This window comes from Mauremys reevesii, linkage group 16 (genome assembly GCF_016161935.1).
Source record: "Mauremys reevesii isolate NIE-2019 linkage group 16, ASM1616193v1, whole genome shotgun sequence".
Classification (NCBI taxonomy): Eukaryota; Metazoa; Chordata; order Testudines; family Geoemydidae; genus Mauremys; species Mauremys reevesii.
Window position 1 is genome coordinate 9,175,535 of NC_052638.1, and position 16,346 is coordinate 9,191,880.

The 16,346-nt window shown below is 47.1% G+C and overlaps 1 protein-coding gene and 1 long non-coding RNA gene across 3 annotated transcripts in view; both read right to left on the minus strand.

Annotated features, from left to right (window-relative positions):
- The window catches only part of LOC120384377, an 81,263-nt gene that overhangs the window by 17,587 nt on the left and 47,330 nt on the right, over positions 1 to 16,346 (minus strand). The window lies entirely within an intron of this gene.
- The window catches only part of LOC120384369, a 28,439-nt gene that overhangs the window by 3,261 nt on the left and 8,832 nt on the right, over positions 1 to 16,346 (minus strand). For both annotated transcript variants that reach the window (XM_039503040.1, XM_039503039.1), the window contains 3 exons: positions 8,391 to 8,514; positions 5,936 to 6,156; positions 5,330 to 5,659 (listed from right to left, as the gene is read on the minus strand). In XM_039503040.1, the coding sequence (XP_039358974.1) occupies positions 5,330 to 5,659; positions 5,936 to 6,156; positions 8,391 to 8,514 (675 nt within the window). The remainder of the gene's footprint in view (positions 1 to 5,329; positions 5,660 to 5,935; positions 6,157 to 8,390; positions 8,515 to 16,346) is intronic.

Here is a 16,346-nt window from a genome sequence, read left to right on the forward strand (position 1 = left end):
TGAGTCACCAACAGGTCAACAGCTGGAGAGAGAGAGAAACACAAGTGACTTCAGCTGATTGACATGTTTCTGCAGCAAGGTGAAGTATTTAAAGAAACAGTTGGTTTTTTTCCAGCATTTCAGGCCCCTTTGTAAAGCTTGGCCATTAAAATATCCCCAAGTGGGTGTTAAGAAGTTAACTGATGCTCTCCGGTTTCTGTGTTTCCCAGAAATAATTCTGGCCATTGACTAAAAGCAGGAACATTACAGCTTCCTAAACATCATCTTCAAACATCTCTTCGTATGAAGCCTTTTGATACAAAGCCATAGGCAGGACCCCACAGAAGATGAGGCAAAGTGCCATGGCAGGCTCTGTATGGGCTGTAGAATTCTTCCAGCCATCTGCTGGGATGAGCCTTTTGATGATGTCTCTCCTTCATAGCACTGAACAGACCTGACCTAAACTGGTTCTAGTTGCTTACCCTGAACCTTTGGGAGGATTGGATCAGTTCAGACAAGAAACCTTCACACTTGATCTAAGGCCTGTTCTTCCCGAGAAGCCCTTCCCACTTTTCCTGCTACCCAACAAAATCCATCATTCAGTTTGACAGTCTCTGTTGGTGTCTTGGGATCAGCTGCTGACTTGGGGTTTCTCTGAATCATAGAATCATAGAATCTCAGGGTTGGAAGGGACCTCAGGAGGTCATCTAGTCCAACCCCCCGCTCAAAGCAGGACCAATCCCCAACTAAATCATCCCAGCCAGGGCTTTGTCAAGCCTGACCTTAAAAACCTCTAAGGAAGGAGATTCCACCACCTCCCTAGGTAACCCATTCCAGTGCTTCACCACCCTCCTAGTGAAATAGTGTTTCCTAATATCCAACCTAAACCTCCCCCTCTGCAACTTGAGACCATTACTCCTTGTTCTATCATCTTCTACCACTGAGAACAGTCTAGATCCATCCCCTTTGGAACCCCCTTTCAGGTAGTTGAAAGCAGCTATCAAATCCCCCCTCATTCTTCTCTTCTGCAGACAAAACAATCCCAGTTCCCTCAGCCTCTCCTCATAAGTCATGTGCTCCAGCCCCCTAATCATTTTTGTGGCCCTCCGCTGGACTCTCTCCAATTTATCCACATCCTTCTTGTAGTGTGTGGCCCAAAACTGGACACAGTACTCCAAATGAGGCCTCACCAGTGCTGAGTAGAGGGGAATGATCACCTCCCTCGATCTGCTGGAAATGCCCCTACTTATACAACCCAAAATGCCATTAGCCTTCTTGGCAACAAGGGCACACTGTTGACTCATATCCAGCTTTTCGTCCACCGTAACCCCTAGGTCCCTTTCTGCAGAACTGCTGCCCAGTCATTCCGTCCCTAGTCTATAGCAGTGCATGGGATTCTTCCGTCCTAAATGCAGGACTCTGCATTTGTCCTTGTTGAACCTCATCATATTTCTTTTGGCCCAATCCTCTAATTTGTCTAGGTCCCTCTGTATCCTATCCCTACCCTCCAGCGTATCAACCACTCCTCCCAGTTTAGTGTCATCTGCAAACTTGCTAAGGGTGCAGTCCACACCATCCTCCAGATCGTTAATGAAGATATTGAACAAAACCGGACCCAGCACCGACCCTTGGGGCACTCCACTTGATACCGGCTGCCAACTAGACATGGAACCATTGATCAGTACCCGTTGAGCCCGACCATCTAGCCAATTTTCTATCCACCTTACCATCCATTCATCCAGCCCAGTCTTCTTTAACTTGCTGGCAAGAATACTGTGGGAGACTGTATCAAAAGCTTTGCTAAAGTCCAGTAATAGCACATCCACTGCTTTCCCTTCATCCACCGAGCCGGTTATCTCATCATAGAAGGCAATTAGGTTAGTCAGGCATGACTTGCCCTTGGTGAATCCATGCTGACTGTTCCTGATCACTTTCCCCTCCTTTAAGTGGTTCAGGATTGATTCCTTGAGGACCTGTTCCGTGATTTTTCCAGGGACTGAGGTGAGACTGACTGGCCTGTAGTTCCCTGGATCTTCCTTCTTCCCTTTTTTAAAGCTACATTAGCTTTTTTCCAGTCATCCGGGACCTCCCCCGATCGCCATGATTTTTCTGGAGTTAGAGGTGTGTAATGTGCCCCATGGCAAACTGATATGGCAAAGCCCCTCAGAGCATGAGAACATGGGCAGGGCAGGGAAAGGAGGGATGTGAAGGAAAGAGAGGGAAAAGACAGGTGTGTATGTGAGGATCCAGATGGGAGGAGAGGTTTAGAAAGGGGGGGCTGTCACCAAACCCATCCCAAGAGATTAGCCAAGGGAGCTGAGTGTACTTGGAGAAAGGGAAGAAGGAAGAGGACTAAGGGTATGTTGACACGGCAAAGAAAAACCCGCAGCTGGCCCATGCCAGCCGACTCGGGCTCTCAGGGCTGCGGCTGCGGGCGGTTTCACTGCTGTGTAGAGTTTCGGCTCGAGCTGTGGTCCAGGCTCTAGGGCCTGCAGGGGTGGGGGCAGTGAGGGGGAACTATAAGCCGCAGAGACTGAAGGCAACCTCATAAAAGTTCAGATCAGTTTGGATAATACTCAGATGAGCATCCAGAGTGTGAAGCGATACACCAAATCTTTCAAGCTTTGTCCCTCTCTCCTGAGCTCGCATCTCACGTGCTCTCAAAAAGAGAAAAACCTACCATAATGTTAATGGTGTTATCTATGGTTATGGTGACGCTCAGATAAATTTGTGGATTCCTGCATTAGACACTTAGATGTGGGTGAGAGGGAAACTCGAGCTCAATATAGTCACAGAGGCGCATTAGAGCACAAGGGGGTGAATGGCAATCAGGGCCGGCTCCAGACCCCAGCGCGCCAAGCGCGCGCTTGGGGCGGCGTCCCGCGGGAGGGCGGCAGGCGGCTCCGGTGGACCCTCTGCAGGCGTGCCTGCGGAGGTCCGCTGGTCCCACGGTGCCTGCAGGAGGACCACTGGAGCCGCGGGACTGGTGACCGGCAGAGCGCCCACCGCGGTGAGCCGCCCTGCTTGGGGCGGCGCAAATCCTAGAGCCGCCCCTGATGGCAATGAGGAAATCAAAACTGGCTGATGTTGGAAAGATGCTGGAGGACAGTTACTGAGCCTGGAGTGCGGGATGGGATTCGGGTCCTTGGATCTTTGAGGTTTGCGCACTCTGTCAGCTGCTCCAGTAGAACAGAGGAGACAAAGGAACTGCGCATTGAGACCCCAACTCCATTTCTCTTGTTTTAGAGTTACAGACAAATTGTCCTCAGACCGATGTGTCTGGAAACAAACTCAAATTCGTCTGTAGAAACAAATCATCTCGTTTCTGTTCATGCATTAAACCTGCCCTATGCTGGCATTTCCAGCTGTGACTCAGAACTATCATGGGTGAATACTGGCATGCCGGGCATCATAGCATTCACCAGGCACACCCTGATCTTGTGCTAGGTGCTGTACATACACGTAGAGAGTCAGTCCCTGCCCCGAGGAGTTTAAAGTCTAATAAGACAGACAGAAGCTAGGAGAGGAAAAATTATCTCCATTTTACAGATGGAGGCACAGGGAGACTAAATGACTTGCCTCAGGTCATACAGGCAGTCTGTGACAGACAGAAATAAAACGAAAACCTCCTAATTCCTAGTCTCCTGCTCTAGCCACTACCATATACTGCCTTTGCTGTACCCATCTGCAACAGGGTGCCTGCCCCATGGGCTGGAGAGCCTGGGCTAAGCTAACCCTGATTCAGGGCTGGCGCAACCCATTAGGTGACCTAGGTGGTCGCCTAGGCCGCTAACATTTGGGGGGCGGCAACCGCAGTGGCCGGACCTTCCGCTGCCTCTGTCGGGGGCGGCATTTCAGGGGTGGGACCTTCCGCCACCTAGGGCAGTAAAAAAGCTGGCGGCGCTCCTGCCCTGATTACAGGATAAGTCTCACCGGAGAGGAGTCAGGTGCTTCCAGTACAAAAGAAGCAGGAAGTTGCTGAGAAGGGGGCAAGCCCGGGAAATTGTGGCCATGTGTGTGGACACTGCAGCGAGTGAGACGGGTCCTGCAGGGTTCTGAGCCAGCAGGGGAGAAGCTCAAGGAGCTGGAGAAAGTGAGGAAATGTCTCCAGGCAGGGAGGCCTGGGAGAGGCCCTGGCCAAGCAGGGGAGAGACTGCCAAGCCCAGTGGGAAAGGCCTGTGGAGGACAAACACCAGGTAGGAGGTGCTGGGAAGCAGGAAGACAGACCCTCGGGGAGGTAGGGCCGTGTTGTTTTGGATTATCTGGAGCGAGACGCTGCACTGGGGCCTGGAGGGCCAAGATGCCCCTGGGGACTCGATTTACTGGACTGCAGGAGGTGATGGTTTGAACGACCTTTAAACTGAGTGAGTTGTTAAAGGGCCCTGAAGAGGGAAAAACAGGCAAGGTGCTGAAAAGCGACCTCTGGCCACAAGTTGGTGCTTGAGAACCGCTCATGTTACACTCTCCTGTTCTCAGTCGCAGGGTGTCAATTGAGCATCTGCCACTTGCACCAAAAATCATCAGAACAATACACGCAATATGTATCACCGCTCCGCTTTCCCAGCAGCACGTGCTCACCCCATTGCCAGTAGGGAGAATGGTGATCCCAGCAAGTCTTAGCCAGCCCTAGCGACCCCATTAAAATGGGGTTGTGACTCACTTTGGGGTCCCGTCCCACAGTTTGAGAACCACTAAACCATCCAAGACAGATGCTCTCCAGCCTCCTTTGGAAAACCTCCAGTGAAGGAGCTTCCACAACCTCCCCAGGCGTCTGTTCCATTCTCACAGTTAAGAAGTTTTTCCTGAGATTTAATCTAAATCTGCTGTGCTGTAGTTTGAACCCATTGCCTCTTGTCCTGCCCCCTGTGGCAAGAGAGAACAACTTTTCTCCATCGTTTTTATGGCAGCCTTTCAAGGATTTGAAGAGCACTGTCATGTCTCCCATCTTAATCTTCTCTTTTCCAAACTACACATACCCAGCCCTTGCTGTGTGACTTAGGAGCCTAAGTCCTCTTGGCAAAAGTGACTGATTTCAATGGGAGTTAGGTGCTGAGATGCCTTTGAAAATCCCAATTACAACTTTTGGTGCCAAAATGCCTTTAAAAATCTGCCCCTGAGGGCCTAAGTCCCCTCTGAAACTTGGAAGCTCCTAAATCACTTGGGTACTTTGAACTATGTTACCTTCAGTTCCTCACAGGCTGGAGCCCATATTTTTATGGGTTCTATACTGTACACACCTGAGAATTCAGACTCGCTTTTGCCAGCAACAGTCGTTCATTCTCTGTCCTTTAGGCTGCCATTCGCTGTCTCTCACAGCATGAAGATCAGATAGGAAAATTCTGGTACTTACGAGTGATGGTCACTTGGGTTCCGGCTCCTGACACAGACAAGTTCCAAGCTGTGCTCCCCACCTCACACATGTAGGTTCCTGTATCGGTTACATTCACGTTCTTCAGAGTGAATGAAGCAAAACCCTTTTCCAAATCCAGGGCTGCTGAGCCCCCGCCTCTTTCGCTCACCAGCTCCTTCTTCGTTCCCCCAGTTCCATTATGTTTATACCATTTCACATACAAGGTCCTGTGGTTTTTCAATTCCGTGAATCTACACTCCATGGTGAGATTTGATCCTTCTGACTCCTGGATATTGGCTGGGGTCTGATTCACCATCAGCTTGGGAATTTCTGCAGGAGAGAAACAGAGACGATTGCACCTTGATGCAGGAGAATTTCAGTGGCAATGGCTGGTGACTGGGGATGTATTAAAAGAAATGTCTCCCCCTCCAGTATTTTGTGTTCTTTTCCCAGCCTGGCCATTTAACATCCCCTGCTTCTCAGAGGTTAAAGTGATGCTTTCACTTAGTTCCACTCATAGCTTTATGATGCCTGGCAAGACCAGCAAACCATCCCCACCCCACCCCAAATGTTCAGTCTGGGCATGCAGGCAGGCATTGAACGTACCAACGGGTGTGCATGCAACATGGGCAAGCAAACGTTTAGAGCCAGCATCGCCAACTACTCTGTGAAAAACGCCTGCCCCTTCTTGCACAACTGCAGAAGTGACGGTGCTTGAAAGTGGCGGATTCAGAGGGGCACTTGCTTGGTTTAGCTGTCGGACTGCTTCCTTCACCCAGTTCTCCTCTGGATCTGCACAGAACTCTCTATTCTTCTTAGTGACAAATCTGAAGAGAGACCAGAAACAGTAACAATCACAAGAAACAGAACGGAAGAGCTGATAAATATGCAAAGCCTGGGTAAAAGCAGCCGTAAGGAAGCTCATGCTACCTTGGCAGAAGCTCGAGACATTCCATTTTCCCAATGACTTCTGAAAGTTAAATATAGCCATGTTCTGGTGTGCAGGAGATAGAGATATAATCAGCTGGTGTTTGAGTCAGGATCTGATGTGATGAATAATTTCCTGACTTTCTTTTTCCTGTTCATTGTTAAAGTAACTATTTTGAAATGGGGCAGTTGACCCGATTTTCACCTGAGGATGCTGTAATGAAGTTAAGAGGGGCTGACTGTGTAATCACATATAGGGTCGGATCCTGTTCCCACTGAAACCGAAGGGAATTTTTCCACCCACTGCAGTGGGAGCAGGGCCAGACTAACACTGAAAGTACAATTCTGCTCTGTAAAGTGGCTGCAAATATGGCATCATGGGGTTCCATGTTTGTGCCTCTCTGACGCCAGATTGTTATTTATTATTTAGCACCTACAGGCCCCTACTGAGCTCAGGGCTCTGTTGTGCAACGTGAACATAACTAGAGACAAGTCCCTGGCCAAAATGTTTACAGTCTAAATAGACAGAGCAGATCAACAGTGGGAGGGGAAAGAGGCAGGTCACTGCCAGACGGGGAACAGAACTCAGCTTTCCTGACTAGAGCTGGTAGGTTTTTGACTCAATGCAATTTTTAAGATAAAGTGTCTGCGTTCCCGGGAAATGTTTGACTTTTTGTCCAGAAAAAACAAAACAAACAAACAAACAAAAAAAAACAAAAAAGAATGCCCAAATTTTTCAGCTGGAAACCGAAATGGAAAAGCTGTGATCTGGAAATTCTGCCTTGGTGCCTCATGGGAGTTGTATCCTGACTGCATCATTCCCCCTCTCTCCACCCTTTGGGACTGGGTTCCCCAGCTAGACTACATCTCCCATGAGGCACTACTACCAGGGACTTCTATGATGTGTTGCATCAAGAGGGGGAGACCATAGTGCAACATGGGAGATGTAGTCCATCCAGGGAGCCCAGGCTATTGAGAAAAATGGGAGCTTGAAGCACCCAAACTACAGTTACCATGAGGCACCAAGGTATCATTTTTAAATCAAGAATTTCATATTTTCAGCTGAAAAGTTTTTGCCAAAAATTTCTGATTTTCAATTTTTCATCCAAAAATCCACATTTTCCCTGGGGGGCAGGGCTGAGAGCAAAAATACTTTCTAAGCAGCTCAACTCATGACTCCCAGCCTGGAACCCGAGCCACTCAATCATGCTCTGGTCTCGCCCATGTTAGTAGAGCTATGCCAGTTCACATCAGCTGAGGATCTGGCCCCAAATCTGTAACAAATTTGGAGAGTTGCACCCACTTAAAACCAGGGCTGAATTTGGCCCACGCTAAGTAAACTATTAAAAAGGTTGAAATATTTCCCCAGCCTTTTCTCCGGGGCTGAATTTCTGGTAACTGTGTAAAGTGTTTATAAATTGAAACCACATGTAGCAATTGTCAGGTTTGTTTAAAATGAATTAATGAGTTCCCAGGGGCTCCCAGAGTGGAAGGCTGGACTTGTGCTTACGGCAGAGGCCTACTCTTCAGGTCCTGATTCTGCCTCAGGCTTCCTGTAGAACCTTGGCCAAAACACTTAGGCTTGGTCTACGCGCTACCCATTCATCTCACTATAACTACATCGCTCAGGGAAAATCCACAGCCCTGAGCGACTCAGTGATACGGACATTAACTCCTGGTGTAGACAGCACTGTCGATGGGAGGGCTTCTCCCGCCGACATAGCAACCACCTCTCCAGGAGGGGGAGAAGCTCTTCTGTCGACGTAGCGTAGGTAGCATCTTCACGAAGCGCTCCAGTGGTGCTGCAGCAGCACTGTACGTGTGGACAAGGCCTTCATCTCCGTTGGTCCCCCATCTGTAAAACAGTCCTCATAATCTTTCCTTTCTTCTGCCCATTGTCTGTCTTGTGTATTTAGCTTGTGAACTGTTTCAGGGCAGGGCCTGGCTCACTATGTGTGTGTACATCACCTAGAACAATGGAGCCCTGAGTTCAGCTGGGGCCTGTGGGCAGTTTCCAGGATGTGTTTTGCACCAAAACGAGGATCTGTGCAGGATTTTGGCCCATTTATTCTCAGAGTTGCAAATTAAATTAATCGATTCTGAAAAGAGGACCACATGGTAGAAAAGTACTTACATGATAGCGGCTTTGGGACATGATGGTTCTGTCTTCCTATAGGTCTTCAACAGTTTCTGGGGTATTTCTTTTCGTGAAAATTCAGTGCATAATTTTTTGCACTTCACAGGTGCTTTGGGTTGTCCTAAGGCAAAAAAAAAATTAAAAATTAAACGTAGGTATCAGTTCGTGCTCTGGATGCAATGAAAGCTGCACGCAGAGGTGTAGCGAGCGCCCTCCGACCGGAGGGGGCCCCGCAAGAAAGGGGGCCCCTAAAAGTGGCAAAAAAAATGTAAGGTATAACTAGGTAAGTGACATTTATTGACGCTATTGCACAATCCATGTCGGTTTTACTGACAAAACCGTGAAGTCATTATGATACATCATAATGCTATTGGCTACATCAGTTGTCTGTCGGTCAGTTTCAAATTTTAGTTGGACCCATTCAAAGAATGTGTATTTGCGTTCATAATGGCGGTTGGTGGATAAATGTTATTAATTTAGTTGTTTAATTTTTTATCGTTTGAAACGATTCGTTTCCAACGCAGAAGCGTGCTTTGTGATGTCTAAGAGAACGTATAAGAGCAGAGCTAGTAAACGAAAGGCAGCAAAAGATGCCGAGAAGGAACTTGAGAAAATTCCAAAGTTGTCAACATATTTTGCACTGCAATCCAACGTACAGGTACAGGCACATGAAATGGACAGCGCTAGCAGCAACGAATCGTATCCAGAAGTATCCAGAAGTGCTTCAAGTGAGGTCGAAGGTGAAGCCAGTTGTTCTACCAAACAAACTGTGACAGATATTCCAGCTGCTGCCGGGAAAGAAGTATCTGAATCTGAACCACTGACTGATGATCCAGGAGATTGGCCGTCTATAATATCGGACAGGCAAGTGTGTGACATTGTTGCATGTGGCCCACCGCAGCAAAATGAAAGTTACGAATTTCCATTTAACGAGGAAAGACAGAGGTTCACGAGTACTCATTTCTATCGAACCATGGCAAATGGCGAGAAAATAAGACGTTCATGGTTAATGTACTCAGTTCAGAAAGATACCATTTTTTGTTTTCGTTGTAAATTATTTGGCACTGGTGACATACCGCTACGTCGTGGAACATCTGCTTGGAAAGCACTGTCAAAAAGATTTCAGCAGCATGAAACAGGCAAAGGTCATCAAGACTGTATGGTGAAATGGTTTGACCTTCGGTCAGGCATAGTAAACCGTACATCTATTGACCAACTCGAATTGCAGGCTTTTCTGAAAGAAAGAGATTTCTGGAGAAATGTTGTCAAACGCATGGTTGATGTCGTTATTTTCTTGTCCGAAAGAAACTTGGCATTTCGAGGAAGTAATGAAAAGCTCGGCGATCCTTTGAATGGCAACTTTTTGGGACTGTTTGAATTGCTTGCAAAGTATGATACTGTCCTCAGCGAACTTTTACAGAGGATTAAGAAGGCAGAGACACATGTTCAGTACCTCAGTCCACAGATCCAAAACGAGCTGATTCAACTTGTTGCCAGTAACATTCAAGAGGCCAACATAGCGCAGCTTAAAAAAGCAAAATATTATTCAGTTATTTTGGACTGTACTCCCGACATGTCACATGAAGAACAGATGTCTGTGCTGTTAGGCTTTGTTGAATGCAACGGTGAAGATGGTGTCAATATTCGTGAAGCGTTTGTTGGTTTTCTTAATGTTCATGATACAACTGGCGAGGGCTTATTGGAAGCGTTTCTTGAAAAGGCAAACAACTTAGGAATAGACATTGCTGACATGAGAGGCCAAGCTTATGATAACGGTGCAAATATGAGAGGAAAGAATAAAGGAGTTCAAGCCCGCATGCTAGAAATAAATGACCGTGCCTTGTATGTACCATGTGGAGCTCACACTTGGAATCTTGTGATCTCAGACGCGGCAAAGTCATCGAAATATGCCGTTGACTTTTTCGGTCTGATTAACAGAATATACATTATCTTTTCTTCGTCACCTTCACGTTGGGATATGCTTCAAGAACATATGCCAATATCTGTTAAAGGGTTATCGGACACTCGTTGGGAGTTGAGAATTGATGCTGTGAAGCCATTGCGTGATCACCTTGAAGAATTGTGCAATGCTTTGTCATCTTTGCGAGAATATGCGCTCGAAAAGAAAGATGGCAATACAGCAACAGAAGCCGGTGCACTTTTAGACCATGTTACTACGTGGCCTTTTGTTCTGACTGTGTACACGTGGTACGATATACTATTTCACGTCAATAAAACCAGCAAATTAATTCAGTCACCAGATGTGTCAATTGACGTACTGCAGGCAGAAATTGGTGCTACAATGAAGTTTTTGGAAGACTATTGAAATACAGGATATAACTCTGTGGTCACAAATGCACGTGAAATAGCAGAGCATATGGGTATTGAGCAGGTGTTTCCAGAAACCAGGGTGCGACGTAAGAAGAGAATGTTTGATTACGAATGTGCTGATGATTCGAGTCGTCTTTCTGCTGCAGAAAAATTCAAATCGCAGTTCTTTCTTGTTCTCACTGATCAGGCCATATCTTCTGTTTCGTTGCGATTTGACCAACTCGTGGAGTGGTATAAGTTGTTTGGATTTCTGTACAATGCTAACAGCCTGAAGCAGTGTCACAGAGAAAATGAGCTGGAGAATCACTGCAAAAATTTTGAAAGAAAAATGGGAGACATTGATGCCAACAAACTCATAATCGAATTGAATCGTTTTATTTATGTCATCGAGAAAAAGAGAGGACTTGTCACGGCAAACAATTTTTTAAGGTACATATACAAGAACAGCCTTCAGGAGATATATCCGAATATTTGCATTTGCATCAGAATTCTTCTGACCACATCAGTTACTGTCGCCGGTGCTGAAAGGAGCTTCAGCAGAATGAAACTGATCAAGAATATCCTGCGCTCAACCATGACAGATGACAGGCTTTCTGCGCTTGCAGTTATCTCAATCGAAAACAAGATTGCCAGATCTCTGGACTATGACACATTGATTAATCAATTTGCGGAGAACAAGGCTCGAAAGAAGCGCTTTGCGTAAATATGGAATACATGTACACTGTAGGCCTATGTATACATAATATGAACCCTGTATATTGTATAAAATAAATACCGCATTCCAGTTTCTGCATTGTAAGGGGCCCCGGACATATGTTCGGAGGAGGCCACGTTCTTTGTTGCTACGGCCCTGACAGTAGAGCTGATTGCAAATGTTCTGGCAAAACTTAGCTTAGACTGAAAATGCCAATGCGCTGAAGAGAACTGATTCACCAAATCTGCTACAGATTTGACTCCACTTTCATCAAAACACACACAGGTTTCTGTTGGTGTTCCAAGAGCCACAGGGTTAAAAAAAGAACTAAAGTGCCTGGAGGATGGGTCCATCAATGGCTATTAGCCAGGATGGGCGGGGATGGGGATGCCAGAAGCTGGGAATGGGTGACTTGGGATGGATCACTGGATGATTGCCTGTTCTGTTCATTCCCTCTGGAGCACCTGGCACTGGCCACTGTCAGAAGACAGGATACTGGGCTAGCTGGACCCTTGGTCTGACCCAGTGCGGCCGTTCTTATGTTCTTATGTCCCGCGAGCCCCAGCTCGGGGAGTCGGGAGTCGAGTCTCGGGCAGAGCCAGGTCTCTAGGGGCTCTTGCTGTCTGCTAGGCTCCCTGTCCGAGCCAGGGCTCCCGGCGCTTCCAGTGTCCCTGCCATGGAGCTGAAAGCCTGGAAGTTCCAGGACCAGCTCCCAGGGGTGCAGCTCTGGGGTAGCTCCGCCATGCAGACTGCCCCGGGCTGGAGATCCCAGGGCTCCTAGAGGCCTGGGCCAGTGACTCCCCAGGCTGCTCTGCTCCTGAGCAGGCAGCTGGTAACTGGCCTCTGGGACTCTGGAAGCCCTCGGGTCCTTGGCCCTGGTGCAGTTCTTATCTGTCTGGGTTTGGAATGAAGCCAGTTCTGAAATAATGAAACGTCTCACAAACTGAAACCACCAGCTCTAGTGTGCAGGGCCTAGCGCAGTGGGCCTGACATGTTGGTTGAGGCCTCTGAGCAGCATTGCAAAGGAAACACTCAATAATAACCTATTACTGAGCCAACAACTTCATCCTGACTCTGCTCAACCCGTTGTGGGTTTGGGTTGGACTCTTCGGGGGCTAAACTAGAGGGATGCCCACGTTATTTTGCTTCTGTGGGTCAAGCACATTGCATGCACTAGGGACTCTTTGCATCCCTCTGTCACCAACAAGGTCCCTGAGTGCCACCCTCCCACCCCCCTCTATTTCAGGGACTCTCTAGCCCCCACCCTTGTGCCAGGAGCGCTGTGTGTGTCCCATTTCTCCTCACCCCCATGCTACAGTCTCCAATTCTGCCCCAAGCCAGGAGTTCTCTGTGCCCTAATTCTCTCCCTTTCCACCATTCCAGGGCCCCCCATTCTCCCTGCATGCTCAGGGCTTTGGCTGTACCCTCATTCCAGCATTATCCCCAGACCAGGTCCCCCATCCTCCCCGTGCCAGGGGCTCTGTGAGCCTTCCCCTCCTCCCTTCCCCACTGTTATTAGTTCTCCTCTTTCTGCCAGGACATCCAGAGTGTCAGCATGTTACACTCTACTGGGGGAAGGAGCAGAGATGAGAGAGGAATGTTTTTCTACTGGAAAGTGTTAATTGGTGCCACAAACTGGTTCTTTGATTTAGACAGTTGCAAAGCTGGCTTTGTTCCAAGCTGTTACTCTGCTAAACAGGGAGCAGGCACTCCATGTCTCCCCCATTTTTCCCCTTTGGGTTTTCTGATTTCCCCAATATCAAAAGAGTTCTGCCTAGTGATGCCTTCAATACTCCCTGAAATTTTGGAATTGATGGGCTGTGGTGTTCCAAATTATTGTGTCACAGACAAAGAGAAATGCCATCAAGTTCAGTGCACTGTAGCTGTGTCAGTCCCAGGATATTAGAGACAAGAGGGGTGAGATAATATCTATTATTGGACCAACTTCAGTTGATGAGAGAGATGAGCTTTTGAGCTCCATAGAGCTAGATCCTCGGTCTGGAGAGTACTTCCAATATCACAGCAAACTGCAAAGCTTAAACTCCTGCACAGATTTCCACCCCAACTTCAACAACCGCAGCCAATAAACTCGCTCTCTTGCCTCTCAGAATGTTTCCCCTCCTTGTGACAATGGCAGGAGGTGGGTAAAATTAATATTTAAATATTTTTGTCAGCAAAACATGCAGCAGACAACCCTGGGCCTTTGCCGGCATATGGAGGAGTTTGAGTTGGGGATCATGGAATTGAAAAAAGTGTTTTGTGGCAGTAATGATGCTGGGTCACAAGAGAGCTTGAAACATAAAAATCAGCTCTTGTGGGACCAGTTTGATAGCAAAGTTCAGGGCGCACTGGTAAGGAGCCCGATTGCAGGGCCTTTCTCAAGTGGATGCACCTACTCAGTTTTTCTTCAGTCTGGAAAAGGAACATGTGGCGCAGAAGATGATTGGCTGCCTCAAGACATCAACGGGCAGAGAGCTTTCAGATCCTGTGGGGATTAGGGACTTTGCTGTGAATTTTTTCTCAGACCTATATGCAGCAAAACCAGTGTCCATCGGAGACTTGATGGTTCCTTAAGGCTCTTCCTAGGATCTCAATCTTGGATGTGGAGAGACTTGAGCACAATCTGACACTCTCACAATTGACTTCTTCCCTAAATGGCTTTGCCCCAGGGAAGACCCCTGGTATTGATGGTTTGCTTGTTTAATTTTATAAGGCCTTTTGAACCCTTCTTGGGCCTGACTTACTCCAGGTGTTTCAGGAGAGCATCAAAGAGAAGATACTGCCACTCAGTTGTCATCGCGTGGTTCTTACCCTGTTGCCTAGGAAGGGGGACCTTGTGGAGGTGGAATAATTGTGGATCTGTGACCCTGCTTTGCTTAGACCATAAACTTTTTTCAAAGCCCTTGACAAATAAATGAAAACTATGATTGGTTTAGTCATGCACCCTTATCAGACCTATTGCATCCCCAGCAAGTCCATTTTTGATAGCCTTTTCCTATTGCCGGATGTAATTTCAGCCTCAAATGTATGATTTGCATATTGGGTTGATTTCCCTTGATCGAGAGAAGGCTTTTGATCGTGTAGATCATAGATATTTGTTTCATATCCTTTGTGCTTTTGGTTTTGGGCCCATGTTTGTCTCCTGCATTCAGGTACAGTAGAACCTCAGGGTTATGGACACCTGAGTTATGAACTGACCATCAACCATCAACCACATACCTCCTTTGGAACCGGAAGTATGCAATCAGGCAGCTAATTTGAGATGGGTCTCATGGATACCTTGGCTGCCGAGCTCAGTTTTCATTCAGTTTTCATTCAGTTCACTGGGTTTCTCAGTTTTTGTCAGAGGTGGAATCAGCCCTTCCTAGGGGTGGGACTGCCCATCTGTTAGGTGCCTCCTTGAGTGAGCCGTTCCTCATTACACTAATGTTCCTCTTTTCTTGTGTGTTGCTCCTGCTGTGGGTTGGGATTGACAAGCCTGCGAGTTTTCTTACCTTCAGCAAGTCTTCTGAATTTAGTTTTAATAGCTCGGGACATAAGTCATCGTATATGACCATGGTAAAGATTCGTCATTTTCGAATGCTTGTTGATTTATCCCAATATGGTATGGAGAAGACAACTTCTAGTCATATACTGTATCCATCCAGCCTGGTGAACTGGCCACAAGCCTCCAATTGCAAAGAGGATGAGTCACGTCCTTATTGTATCACGGAGGAAACTGTTTCTCATGTATCTTTCTTGTTCCAGGTTGCAGCCATTATCTGTATTAGGGTATTTTTCAGTTATCAGCCATTGATTTTTTTTTCTCCTACGATATTTATTTTTACTGTTAAGTTCAGGTTCACAAGTAGATCGGTGATATGCCTTGCAAACTTTATTTTGGGTCAAGCAAAGATGGCCATTTTAAAAAGTAGATGATGATACTGGGGTTGCCAATATTCTTCGGGTTTTTAGATTTTTAGTGGTTTTATGCCTTTATTGGGAGGTTAGATAATATACACTTCTTAGCAATTTGGACCAATTTATTAATTGGCGGGCTATTGGAAATGCACTTTGTACTGTCTGGGATAGGCAGTTAGTTTTGAATCTGTAATTTATTTTCCTGTTTTTACTGTGTTTCTGCACTGATTGTATTAATATTTTAAAGGTCAAAGTCTCTGTCCTTCCCCACCCTGCTGGTCTGTCCATGGAAATCGGGTAGGAAACACTGGGTGAGGATCACGATGCAATGGCTGTTTTGGGCAGGGCTCTGCTTATAGGATAGCTCAGTGGGTCTCAAACTTTTTTCTGGTGACCCCTTTCACATCACAAGCCTCTGAGTGTGGACCCCCCACAATAAGTTAAACACACTGTTTAATATATTAAACACCATTATAAATGCTGGAGGCAAGCAGGGTTTGGGTTGGAGGCTGACAGCTTGTGACCCCCCATATAATGACCTCATGACCCCCTGAGGTCCCATCCCCAGTTTGAGAACCCCTGGGATAGTGAGAGTGTTTCAACAATTCTTTAGCACAGATTTTACCAGTGGAAACCTAAGTACCCCCAGGCTAGTTGGCAGCTGAGCAGGAGCTTTGAGGATCACAGTGGCACCTAACGGATGGACTAGGGCCTAAATCCCTTTGTGGATGTAGCCTTTAATCTCTCTCACTTCCCAATCTACTGTTAGTACCTCTGCCCATGTCTCCCACCCTTTGTCTGTTGTCTATTTCGATGGTAAATTCTTTGGCACATGGACTCTCACTACGTACAGTGGAGCTGCTGGCAAATTTTCTGGGACAACTTAGATTTGTTGGGAAAAGCCAAGGCTCTGAAGCAAAAGGTTTCACCGAATCTATTACCAATTCAACTAAATGTTCACTGTGCTCTGTGTGCACCCCAACCCCCCCTTACCTCCTTCCCACGTTCCCCCTTTCTCCCCCCCCCCA